Source organism: Struthio camelus, chromosome 1 (genome assembly GCF_040807025.1).
Source record: "Struthio camelus isolate bStrCam1 chromosome 1, bStrCam1.hap1, whole genome shotgun sequence".
Taxonomy (NCBI): Eukaryota; Metazoa; Chordata; class Aves; order Struthioniformes; family Struthionidae; genus Struthio; species Struthio camelus.
In genome coordinates, this window is record NC_090942.1 from 57737638 (window position 1) to 57750995 (window position 13358).

The 13358-nt window shown below is 45.2% G+C and overlaps 1 protein-coding gene across 4 annotated transcripts in view; it reads right to left on the reverse strand.

Moving 5' to 3' along the window:
* CACNA1I (calcium voltage-gated channel subunit alpha1 I) overlaps positions 1-13358 on the reverse strand; it is a 176766-nt gene that overhangs the window by 55178 nt on the left and 108230 nt on the right. For all 4 annotated transcript variants that reach the window (XM_009665343.2, XM_068941582.1, XM_068941569.1 and 1 more), the window contains exon 6: positions 685-844. In XM_009665343.2, the coding sequence (XP_009663638.2) occupies positions 685-844 (160 nt within the window). The remainder of the gene's footprint in view (positions 1-684; positions 845-13358) is intronic.

Sequence of the window (13358 nt, forward strand, 5' to 3'; positions counted from 1 at the left end):
CTGCCATCAAGCAGAGTATTAGAGAGTACAGAGAACCTTGTGTGGCTTAAGGCTCCCGTTGCCAGAATTGTGCCCATTCTTCTTTGCATCTTTTCTTCCCATTCAAGTACCTGTGCTTTGCTTTCCTGCAGCTCAACTGCAGGAGGTTTTCCAGTAGTTTCCCCATGCCCTCCAAAGCCTCTGGAGGTAATGCACTAGTAGATGAAAAAAGCAACTTCACCTCCACCTTGGAGGTGCCAAACAAAGAAGTCCCTGGAAGCAACCACGCAGCACTATGGTTTTCTGTAAGACTCCCTCAGTTGTTTTTTGAAGGGGGAACACATCCAGGAGAAAGAGCATGGCTAGTGTTTCTAAATTTTAACTACTCAGGGGAGCAGGACCACCAGCATCTTGAGTCCCTGGGCATGGCTAGCAGAGGCAGCTATTCTAACTTGTGCCTTGGCCAGTTCCAAATTAGCCCAGGGATATGTGGACTGTAAAGACATACTACAAACAACTGCTTTTGCCTTCCTTCCCTTTCTGATCACTGCAAGATGTGACTAATGCTCATGGCCATATCATCCTACAGCTATCTGGAGTAAACAATACGTAGACAGTCAGGCAGCAGAAGACAAGAGAACAGGGAAGGGAAAAGCAAGCCCACCCTGGAAGAAAGGAAGGGGCCATCATCTTTCAGCCACTCACATTGTGAAGTTCTCCTCCATGAAGCAGCGGTTGCGGAGCAGCCCAGCCCATAGCTGCACCCCGATGATGCCGAAGATGAAGAAGACAAAAAAACAGAGAAGTAGGACGTTCCCCAGCATGGGCAAGGTGTCCAGGAGCAAATTCACAAGGATGCGCATGCCTGCAGGAGGGGAAGAGAACCAGAAAGAGGAAGTATGGGATGAAAAGAGAGAGGGAGGGAGAAAGGAAAAATAAGAAAAGGAAGGAAAAGGAAAGGAAAATTAAGGAGACAGAAAAAAAAGCCAGATGAAAATAAAAGCAGAGATGTGTTAGAAATTAATTATTGCCCAAATCAGGATGGATTTATGATTGCTACCCTCTCTTGTTCTAACTTCTACTGGCAGGCAGCCAGCTGAGCTGCTGTGACACTGTGATCTCTTAACTCGACACCTTCAACTGCAACACCAAGAAGAAAAGAGAAAGAGACTTTTGGCACCATCAGCAATCTGACTGATATTCCACATTCTCCCCTCTCTTCAGAAGGGCAACGGAGTAAAAACTCTGTCCTAAAGGTATGTTATAATTCAATGTCCCCAACCTCAGATAGCTCAGACTGAAAGGCATCCCAGTCCAACTACTGCACACTGCAGCTTATGAAAATTGAATCAGTGGTCCAAGGCCAGCCTGCCTGGTGGGATGAACCTCTCCAGCACACACAAACAATTGGCATAAATTGGTCTTCTCAGTGACAGTCTCATCAGGGGAGAGTCATGGAGTGCACACTTTCTTCTCTTGGTTAGTCATCCCTCCCTGACAGGGTTGGAGCACACAGGTAGTGTACGCAGCCCAAAATGCTGTCAGCACAGCACCTCTTGCCAGTGCAAACATTTCTAAAATCTTTTTTTTTTTCTTTTTAATCACCTAATGATTAATGATCTTTCTGTGGTTTTATTTCTCCACTGGTTCTTCAGCTTAGAGAGCCACAAGCAGGGGTAAGGACAGACTCGTTTCTTCACTGAACTAATGACTTCTTCTCTGTTCTCCAGGGATAGTGAAAGTCTAGAAATCCTCCTGAGCATCACTGTACTGCCTTTACCCCTGCGCATACCTCGTATGGTCTGTCTCTATTCGCCTCCACAGAGGTCCCTCCTCTGGGGGCCCAGGGAATTCCATTACAGAAGATGTTCCATGTAGGCCAGCAAAAAATTAGCTAATTAGATATTTATAACTAGTTCATTACTTCAAATGGCAGTGGAAGGGGAGAGAGGAGGGGAAGAAAAGATGAGGATTCACTGACAGCCCTTTGAGGCACAAGTTAATCCCCCTTTTATGTCCAGTGTCAAGTAATTAGCCACGTCACGTTGCACATTACGCTCTGCCTCTATTCTCTGGCTTGCTCACACTGTGGAGAGAGGGGGAAAGCGGAGCGTGTGGGGCGTGTGCAGGCAAAGGGGAGAGGGAGAATGGTGTATGTGCCATGGGACATCTGACTGTTTTAGCTCAGGAGAGCATGTTTTGGAGTCTAAGGAGAAAAAGGTGTGAGTGGGAGAGGCAGGAACAGTACTTGCATGCAAATGATGTGTAGGGAGGAGACGCTTAAGCATCTCTATATGTGAGAAGAAAGGGTGTGACAAGAAGAGGACACTGTCCAGGCTAGTGGAAGGGGAACCTGAGGAGAATTTCCTTCCCTTCTGGTTCCCCTGCTGGAAGTTCCATCACAAAATAATTGGATGAGTCAATGAACATGGCTTGTGCACGTGGCTGGTGTGGGAAGGGAAAGGGGCCGCACATGCGCTGGTGGGGGTGGGAGGATATTACTGTGATACCAGGGAATATAAAGGAGAAGGAATGATGGCAAGTGTTAGTTCCAAGGGATGACTAACACCAGGCCTTGGAGCAGCTGCAAGGTCCTCTTTCCTGACTGCCCAGCCCTGCCACTAGTCACCAGTTAAGAAAGCTTCTAGCCAGTACATCAGTAACTCAGAAATGCAAAGTCACAGCTCCAGCCACTTACTGGGGATCATGAGCAGGTCGTGAATAGCTGATAGTTTTCTGATTTGTCATACAAAGCCCAATAGCACAGCCATGGTGCCATACTGCCTGTCCCTTCAACCTCCCAGGCTCTGAAGCCATGTTCTGCACAGCTCTTTGGCTCTAAGGCCACACACCATCACTGCAATGCAGTACATTCCCAGCATTAATACTGCTTCACAGCATGATCTCAGTAGTTCTCATAGCTATCCTGGTCAGTACATTAGGGAAATTCAAGAAACATAGGAAGCTATGCCAGTAATTTAGTAAGAGGGGTTGATTTTTTCAAATTAATTAATGCTAGCTTCATCTCACAGCAGAGGTAATAGCAGGACTGAGGCAGAACAGACATCCCTACCAAAATTCTACAGATGAAACGCTTGTTTGGTCAAAATTTGCAGAGTTTGAAAAAGAATGAAAGATTTCATGGTTGATGCTATGGTTTTGTCCAAGTTCCAAGAGAAGTGACTTGCCAAACTTGCCTGTCTTTTCCTTGAAAACAATCTGCCTGCCCATACATTCCCACTTCTGACTCTTAAACATGCTTCTGAGGATACAGGATTTGTGTTATCTATAGCTGCATCATCATGGTGATAGTAATCATGCTAGGACCTGGTACTGTAACACAAGACTAATTTGCCATGGTCCCGGTGCCTGGCCTCTTTTCCACTTCATAAAGAATTTCAGCATTGGTGGGTTCTACTTCTAAGTCCAAATGAAACCTAATTTTGATACTGAAAAATCCCCCAGTTCAGCAGAATCATCCTTCTCTGCACATTGACACTTACTGTGGATCCAACATTGGCTCTTCCAAAAGTAAGAATGCTGAACCTACTCCCTTCCAAAGGGCAAGTGCAATTTCCCTGTGGGCCAAGTGTCTCTAAAACAAGGCCATCATTTCACTTTGGGCAAAGCTTGTTTTGCTTCCTGTCCTGAATCACAAAGCAGTTGCTCTGGGAACCCATTCTTCACCAGAGGCATCAGCTTTCCAACAGAAAACAAAATGGACCTCCTCTGCACAGCTAAGTTCACCCAGTTAGTTAAAGTACTCTGGGACTCTTTTGGATGAAAGGCACAGTGCAAATACAAGTTCATTACCTTTGTTCCTTCTGTTTTTGGCCCTTCCCTGCTGACAGTGCTGTGCTGCCTATAATAATCATAGCCAGGGCCTCTGAGCCCCGTCCCCTGCAGATTACTCGCACTGTATTCTGCTATCAGCCATCCTTACATCTCTGTAGGTCCGACTGCCGCTGAAAGTTAGCACTTTCTAAAGCAGAGCTCAAATAGAGCTGGTAAGAACTGTCATGGCATTTTGGCAGTGTCCCCTGCATCTGTGACAGCTCATATTGGCACTTTGGCTGGAAGCCCGTAGAGCCTCTCCATCCAGCTCCTGAGCCCCACATGGGTCTGGCTGCAGCCTGGGCTTTGCAATCCCTCAACCTCAAGAAGGGCCAGGCTGGTCTGACATTCACACTACAGCTTCTGCTGCAGGCATCCAAGGAAGGATTCTCACTGCCGGACATCTAAAAGCTTTCAAAGGCAGGAGGAAATCAGCCCCACTCAGGCAGACACATATAGCAGTGTGTTTCCAGTGTCTGCACAGCCAGAGGCAGGGGAGGCATACAGTCCACAGCCCCTCCAGCACTCACGAGCTGTGAGGAAAAGGGGGAGAAAGACTGAAGAGCCTGAGGATGGAGGCTGGTGATTTACTGGAGACCTTGGCAGATCAGACAAGAAGATCTCTAAAGCAACTGCATAGAGTGGGGAAATAAGCAGAAGGCAAGGCAGAGGTGGCAACGCACCTGTCAAGGGAGTGGTGTGAAGTCAAACCAGACCAAACTTGGCCTTTCAGAGGTGGGAACACACAGCACTGACACTCACTTTCTTCCGATTCAAACAGCTTTGGGAGCATCCCTGCTCTGGAGAACGAGGACACTTCTCTTCAGCACGCCAGCTGGCCAAGAGGGGAGGACAGGGCCTTCAGTGGACAGCACAAGTCCAAGATGAAACTGGTGCATCTCACAGAACAACTGGAAGGCGCTGGAATGCTGATTCTTTAGGAAAGTCCTGCTGTTTCCTCTTTTCTCCCTTCTGTCATTTCTGCCTGCCTTTTCCCCCATTCACTTTTCTCTCACTGTGCTTACTTATCTCTATCTCTTCATTTCTCTTCAGTGTATGTGCGTGTGTCTTCCTGCCTGCCTGCTTCCCCCTCCCCACCGTTGTCTTTCCCCGTATCTCCATTTGTCCTTTACCATTGGCAGCGCAGAAGTCATGCTGGCTCACAGCAAGGAGGGAATATGAAAGGGACAATGACCTTTTCTGAAGCAGCCTTTGGAAAAGAGACGTGCCCTGAGAAGAGAAAGGAAAAGGGGCTGGGCAGTCTGGAGAAAAAGCAGGGAGGTAAAGCAATGATGAAGCAACATTCAGCAACCAAACAGGCTCCCAGGGCATCAAATATGAAAAGGTTTTGCTCTTCAAGGGGAAGAAAAGCTAGAAACATGAAATATTCATGAGTGCCAGGTGTAGGCTCCGAGAGGCCTTTCCCCCTCCCTACTCACCCTCACGAGGAGATCAAGGGAAGTGCGGAAACAATATGGCATTGCTGTGGGCATCCAAGGATGGATCCTCACAGCCAGACATCTGAAAATGACTCTGAGATAATGCTTCCCTGTCACCCACCTGTGTCCTTTTCTCAGGGGTGAGAAATGGGGAAGGATGTGCAATGGGCTACTCCCTCTAGGATAACCTCTGGGAGCAAGGCTATGAGCATAATAGAAATATGTTAGTGGCTGTAACGTGGCAGCCAATGTCAGGTGGGAAAGGACATCACAGGGGTAAGGAGCAGCGCAAGGGAGAGGAGTGCTGGGGAGCGAGCTGTCAGAAAGGAGCAGGGAGCTACAGAAATCCAAAGATAAAGGGAAGTCACTGAACTCCCTCCTGGTTTCAGGCAGAGCAAATCCGCTGCCTCGCTCTGGAGGCATCCTGGGGCCCTTTCTGACAAACTCTGTCGACACCAGCGTGACCATAGCTCTCTCCAGACACTTGCCGTCAACCCTGATTAGCTCGGCCGTCACAGCTGAAACCTTCTTAAACAGACCTGCCTGGCACGTGCCAGCCCTGGGGAAAGCAGGACTGTGGTGAGCAGCCTGAGAAGGGCTGCAGAAGAGGTGCGTGCAGCAAACGCCAGCCTGCGCCGGCTGTGCACATGTGCCTGGCTGGTTACTGCTGCCTATCCGCTGCTCTTATTCTGCACAGCTTTGTTCTCTTCTCTCTGTCTGTCCCTTTACAAGAGTGATGGCTAACAGCTGACCTGATTCATCCCATAACACTAATTACCCCACGACCTGAATGGCAGACTAGCCAGGATCAGAGTAAGAAAATCTGATCTTTTTGATTTCTTGCATCTCACCCATCTCTGAGGTTTTGTGCGTACTTCCCAGCTCTGTGCTGAGGGACAAAGCTAACGTGTGTAGAATCAAAAGGAAATAACACTTTGAGGCAATTGTTTCCTTGCTATCCACTGCTTAAAATAAACCAAATGGAAGAAAATATAATTCTCAGTACCCGTCTTATTTGCATCACAGGCCAAGCCACCTACTGCCATTTTTACTGGAGCAAAAGGAACCGTCTTCCCCACCAGCATTTGTGATGATAGCTGGCAGGACATTTTGCAGAGTGCAGAGACTGAAGCATCTTTCTGTCCCTCATCCAGGCAGCTTGCTCAGGTTTCTTTCCTTCCTTCCCCGCCCCAGGATGCATGGCAGTTCACTGAGCTAGCACTGGGTTGGCTGGATTTTCCTGTGCATGCTCCTTTATGGGAATTTTCAGAAATGAGAACCCATTCCAGGAGATAGACAATATTTGTGCAGAAGGCACACAGAGGGCTGCGCCTTTTTTTTTGTGCCCAGCCCTTGTGGTTGAAATAATCTCAGTTCGTGTGCACAATGCAAGCTGCTGCTCCAACTTGTGACTGTCCTTACTGCGATCACTTCTCTTGCTGAACCAAGGCTCAGCTGTCAGTCCGCTCATTGCATTCATTTTCATCAGCTAACCCAGATTCAATGAACCCTATGGAAAAAACAAGCCCAGCTTACAGCAGGGTGTAGTGATAGCTCTTGAGCCAGTTCTGCGGCTAAGAAAAAGGGAACTACCCCATATACAAATGTAAAACACTGGCCTCGTTCAGGGACTACTGAAGTCTTTTTCTTTGATCTCTCAGTCAAGTTCCTGGATGTGTATGTAGGATACGTTTGGGTTGGGGGGCGGGGGGGGTTGCACTTGCAGGTTGCCAGTGTGATCCACAGTCTAGAAGCACCAGTAAGTTCCTCACTGACACCCCCCTATCGCCTCGCCAACAAGCAAAGCTTTCTAGCGTCTCTGAGTGGCTCAGAGACCTCATCCCAGCCAGCCTGTTGATGAACCTGACCTCCAATTATCCACATCTTTGTCACTTCTCAGCTAGACCACAGACAGAAAATATCAAAGCACGACGTTTTCAGCACTTATAAAGCTTCAACCAGTACAAAAAGCTGTCGTTCATTTTCTTAGCAACACAGGCACATCAAGCCTCTTCTCTGTGCACTGACTTCCCTTAGGATACTGAATCAAGTTCAAGCATTAAGTGTCCCCAGCCCTTACCTTCAAAGTACTCCTCAGCCTAAGCCTGAGGTAGCCAAAATAGAGACTAAAGCTCCAGAAAAAAATTGGTGGTCAAAACTTCACCCTGCTGGGATGACGGAGCTCTCTAGAGTAGGTTTAAAGTGTACTGATGTGAGAGAAGGAGCTCTCTCATGCTTGCTTTGAGGATGTAAAAAGAATTCCCTCGGGATCCAGGGATCATCACAGACCTCAGTGCTTTTTGCTCTGAGAGCAGGACACTTACCTTAGATGGACCAGGTCAGGACAACATGGACACCAAAAAGTAAAAAAAGAAGAAAAGGAAAAAACCACACAAAGAACAGCATCACTACCAACCCCCCCCCACCCCCCAGCCAAAACCACCACCAAAAAAAGAGAGAAAATAAATCCCAAAACATTCCCTTGCATGCTCTTTTCCTTGGGAGGAAGACAAGGAAACAAAGATGGGGCCATTGCACAGCAACACTACTCAGTGCGCCAAGTACTGTAGAAGTGGGTACAGGTCCCAGGGTTAGGGGTGAACCTTCATATTCTGATTCTCTCAAAGCTATGATTCCTACCTGCCTGTCAAAAGTCATACACACGTCAAGGAAATAGGCCCCTCCTAATGACACTTGCAGAATGCAGAAGTGTCAGATACCTTGAAAACATTTAAATGATCATTCCCTTTAGCAGGGTTTATCATGCAAGTCCCATGGAGATCTCTACTGGCCTGGTCACTGAGGGCCAGGCAAGTCCTGGTCTGGCTTACAGCACAAGAAGTTAGTGCCACAGTTCTTTGCTGGAGGTCACCAAGAGTCCTGCAGAGAATCCTGCAAATAAACAGACCCAGCTTCCACTATAGAGTTGTGAAGATCTCTTTATAAGCAATTATTTTAGAGAATGCCAAGATACCAAAAAAACCCAACCAACCAGCCAAACCCTTGGAGGATGCCCAGAGAAATGCACCAATGTCAAGGAAAATGACCTTGCCAGATCATAAATAATGTCAAAAATGAACTGTGGTGTGAAGGACCAGGCTCTAGTTGCTCCCAGAATTGTAGAGGAACTGACAGGAAAAAAGAACAGGTACAGGTGGCTTTTGGGATTTTTCACATGTAAAGGACAACAGTAGGGTTGGACCCAGCCTATCTGGAAGGTCTCTGTCTGCAGCAAGCAGGAGGTCAGACATGTGACTTTGAAGAAAATTTAAGTGCACAAAAGGAAACCGTGTCAGTCTGGAGCCCCACGAGCCCTACTGAGGGACCAGAAACCAGAGCTATACCAGCAGCTGCCAAGCGCTTCAAGGCAGCCAGCCCAGAGATGAGGCCACCTAACTGCAGACATGACCCCAAATTTCCAGCAGCCTCGAGAATCACAGCAAAATTCAGAGCATTTACTTTGGCACCTAAATTCTGACTTCACTGGAAAAAGAGAGGCCTCAGTCCATGCTTTGCTGTGGTCCAGACAGAAGGAGGAGACACCTCAGCTCAGCAACAAAGTTCATCCACTGCTTGTTCATTAAGTGCCACCATAACACTATTGGTAGCCACATAATCGGCAATGTGAGCAGCAACTCAGACATAGGTAAAGGTCTCAGTCAGGAGCCCCTTTCTTCACTCTCTCGACCCATTAACCCTTGCAAGCTTTGGGCTGTTAAGTAAAGTTGTCTTGGAGAGCGACGCCAGATGTTGGATTATTTCTTAGACAGACGTCTCCTTTGGGGATCATTGCCTTTCTATTCCTTTTCCTTATACTGAACATCTAATAAGGAACACCTACTACCACCTGCTACTGTTGTTCATTCACTGATCATCTCATTTTTTTCAAGTTATCACTGCAGTAATGACTGCATTCACTTTTAAGGGAAGCTGTATTAAAAACAGGCAGTGGTAGTTTTTCTTTCAGAATTGCAAGGGTAACACTGGAGACAAAAGGTAACTCCCATGCTGCAGCTGTGAGCCACTTGCCTTAGTTCTAAAAATATACCCTTATGTTCTTTACCCATCTCTAGTACCTCTAGTAGGACAGAATGCTGCAAAATATTATGTAAAATAGTGTTAATGCAACTTCTGGTTAAGATTTAATGGAGCTAGTTTCCCCTTGCTATCACTAACATAAATCATGTTTCCTTCTACTGCAGGCAGTGACGTGACATTAGGTGAAATGTGTGTGAAAGAGGAGAACAGGGCCCTATATACACAGAGATGACGAAATCTAAGGTTATGGTTGTAAAGTGGCTTGCCCACACACACAGAGTGTAATTTGCATTAGTGTATACGACATTATCTTTTACCCCATAATACATTGTCATTATTGCTCACATTTCCATGGTATCCATTGCTCGATAGGTCTCCTGGGACAGATTTTGCAAAATAGCTCATCTCCCATCTAGCCAGCAAAATAAGCGGCTGGGCTTGTGAGATTGCTGTGTACACTGAAAGCTGAGCTTGTTTGAGAAGCCAGCAGAATTGTCACAATGGGAGCTGCTAGGTTCTGAGCATTTCTTAAATTCTGACTGTGCAGGTTCCCCTAGAGAAGGAAGAAATAAAGATTCCAGCGAAGGTCTCTTTATGACTGTTTCTTTCGTGGCTTGCTTTACTTCCAGTAACACAAACTCAGAAGTGCTGCTGCTAACTCTTGTGATTTTTATCAGGAGTCTTGGGATGCATGGCATAAACCTTCAGGTGTGAAATCTTGCTATGACTTGACAATCTCAGATCACAGTAAAAAAAATACAAGTTTCTATTCCTCGCTACTATGGGGAAACAAAAGTTGTACAGGATCTGAATCACAGGTCTAGCAGTCTGAAAGCCACGTGAAAAATAAAAAGGATCTGATTCTTTTTTCACATTTTTCTTTTTTCAAATTGCATAATTTTAAACCCATCTGATGATTTACAAGGACACAATTTGTGACTTTTGAATACTTGTTTATAACAACACTGAAACCAAGCAGACGTATTCAGAGCGTGAAAGATGATCTTCTCCACTGATCTACGACCTCCCAAAAGGGACTGAGCAATGCGTGGTAGAAAACAAGATATTAGCATTTCTACATTTCCTGTACTTCAGCGTTCCCCAGATCTCTGCCATGATGCTACACTAACACAGGGATATAATTTCTTTTTTCCTTTCCCAAATTTGCTTCGATTATCCATTTAGACATGTAGCAACACACTGCACACTGTGCAATGCACGTGAAAAACAGCACTACAATCAGACAATAAATAAATAAAACTGGAGTCTATCTTCAGTGACTGAAGACTTCTCCCAGCACTACAGAAGGTGGAACTGTTACATACTGGTCAGTTTGGTAACAAACCCCAGGGAAGAATTAATTTGCAATCCACCCAGTGTATTCATCTGATAGTAAATAGACTTCCTCTATACTAGTCCTTGTACTTCTTCCGGGTTTGAGTCTGTCCTCCGCTCTCTCCTCAGGCTCTCTCTCCATTGCCTACAGGCAGATGTGGACCGCAGCACTGCCAGGGCAGGAATTCCCTCACAGGTCTTACCTGCCAAACTCTTTCTCTGCAGCTCTGGCTACTGTTCTTCACATCGCTGCGTTCATTCTCGCGCTCCTTTCCAGTATCCTGAACGCACCTATCTAATCTAGGGCTTGACTGACTTGATAAAGAGCCATCCTGCTCAGACACAGCACACCCAGGGAAACGCTGCTCTGAGCTGCATTTCCACCTCCAAGGAAAATCATCCTCTAATAGCCTACTCTGGGCACAAATTACAACTCTCTGTTCCGTGCTTTGGCTCCACTGGACTAGATTGGGTTGGGAAGGGAGGATACAGACTGGGGTCAAGCCCATCGGTGCTTGGCTTCATGTTTTCACTGCCTGCCTGCCTGGGACAGAGCCTACGCAGAGCTGGCAGCTTCATCTTCGAATGCATTTGAGTGACACACAGCCTGATTAGGGAATGAAATGGGCTTTTTGACCTCTTAACTTATGCATACGGATGCTGTGAGAGAACATCAGTCTTATCCCTGCACTAACCTGCTTATGGCAGTGGCTGGGTGTGGATAAGCATGTATGTGTGTGCGCATGTTTGTACACGGTTATAAGTACAGTGTGTGTGTGTTAGTAAGATTTGATTGTATACAGTGCTCTAATCATTTAAGAAGAACTGAGGACAGGTAAGTTTAAATATTTGGAAAATACAATAACATCTGAGTTTAAGTCATCTGTTTCCCCCTCCTCCCCTCCAAAAATCCAAAACATACTTCCCAAACAGTCAGATGGAACAGTAGATTTTCTAAAAGTGAATCAACTTTGGACGAGAACAAGCAAGTGACAATCTTCTTTCAGAAAGACAGAAACATCTGAAGCAAAGACCCTATAAAGAGGTTCTTAGAAGAGAAATTTTGTAATCCCTTTGCATTCCCAACTTCTAGGGCAGGACTGTGCCTGTCAAATGCTCTCGCCTTTTTGTCTGATCCAGCTTTAAATGAGACTGTTTTACAGCCTAATATATCTCAGTCAGAAGCTAATTTCACACACGCTCATCAGTGAAATTAGTTCCTCAAAAACAGATTTAGAGAAGTAAATGTCATCATTTTTCCCCTGTGCCATGTGTGAGGTTCATAGTCAGATCGCTGCCTATCTCAGGCACTGAAATGGCACCAACCACTGGTAGCTGTGGAATACAGACTTAAGGCAAGCATAAAAATACAAGACAACTTCTGTTTTTCCCATTCCAGGGTTCAGCTGCTTCAGATTATTTTTATATTGCTGCTTTGGTCTGGTGGGTTGAACGCACAGCTCAGTATTAGGAGACATCAGTTGCATTCCTGATTCTGGTGGTGACTCACTGGGTCTCACTCACCCTGTTCGAAACAAGAGGATGATTAAACTAATAAGCCTCGGTTTATGTTTCTGAGATCTGTAGAAGACAAAGATAGACATCTGATCTCTTTGGACTGAAAGACCTACTATAATAATAATCATTATTAATAAAAAATTAACTAGGCTAGTCCAAGATTTTCCTACACCATACTTTTAGCAGTCAAAAATGCTATTTCATTGAAATGGAAACATGTCGACACAGATATTGTGATAGTTACTGAAACTTCATTTAGCAAAAAGAAAAGAAGGATGATAAGAGGGGAAAGTATTTTGATAAAGTAGAAATGTTCTCTTTCAACATTTATAGAATGGGTGGTGAGGTTTTCTGTTTTGAAACTTGTTATGACAAAATATAGAAAACATAGCAAAAAGTTAAACAAATAGCTAAAAATTATATCAAATAAAATCATATTAAAAATGGATAGATGTTTACTCTTGTTCTAACATAGAATAAAACAAATTTAGAAAGAACAGAACTTCCCACAAATCTGAAATTCTATTTCCTGCACAGCTAGAAATTATTTCTGTCTCTACATCCACATATGCATTACTGCACTTATACACCAAATATTAATACATGTATACACTTGCTATTCAATAAAGTTGCTATGCAACACTCTGTTACAGACTCCTTCCCTTCCGTACAGTACGCTCAGCTGAAGTAATCTGCTTCCAAATAATGAATCAGTTACTAAATTGTAAGTGGAAACTGGAAGGCATCAAGCACAATGCAAAGACTCTTCTTTGCATGAGACCAATGCAACAAGAAAGAGTAAACTGAAAAAGCATTTGCTGCTCCAGTGTCAAAAAACCTAACATGAGAAAGAAATTCAAACTATCAGAAATGACTGCAGACTCCTTGTTAAAAAGCAGGAAGAAATAAAACAAAGCCAGCCCCCCTAAACCTTGCCCTGAGAAGAAAAGATGAAAAAGCTGGCAGAAATAGCAACATTTCACCTAGCAACCTGCCACACAATTGTGAAAGGACAATAACTACACATGATGGAGAATTTCACCCCAAGCCCAGGACACAGACATGCCCAGAGCAGAAAGTAACTACCTCTGACAGAGACCTGAAGGGAATTTTTCCTCTTTACACTTGTTTGGCGACTCATATAGCTTGTCACACCAACATAGTACCATGGAATTCAATCACATAGCAATAGGACCAAAACAGCCTTTAATTTTT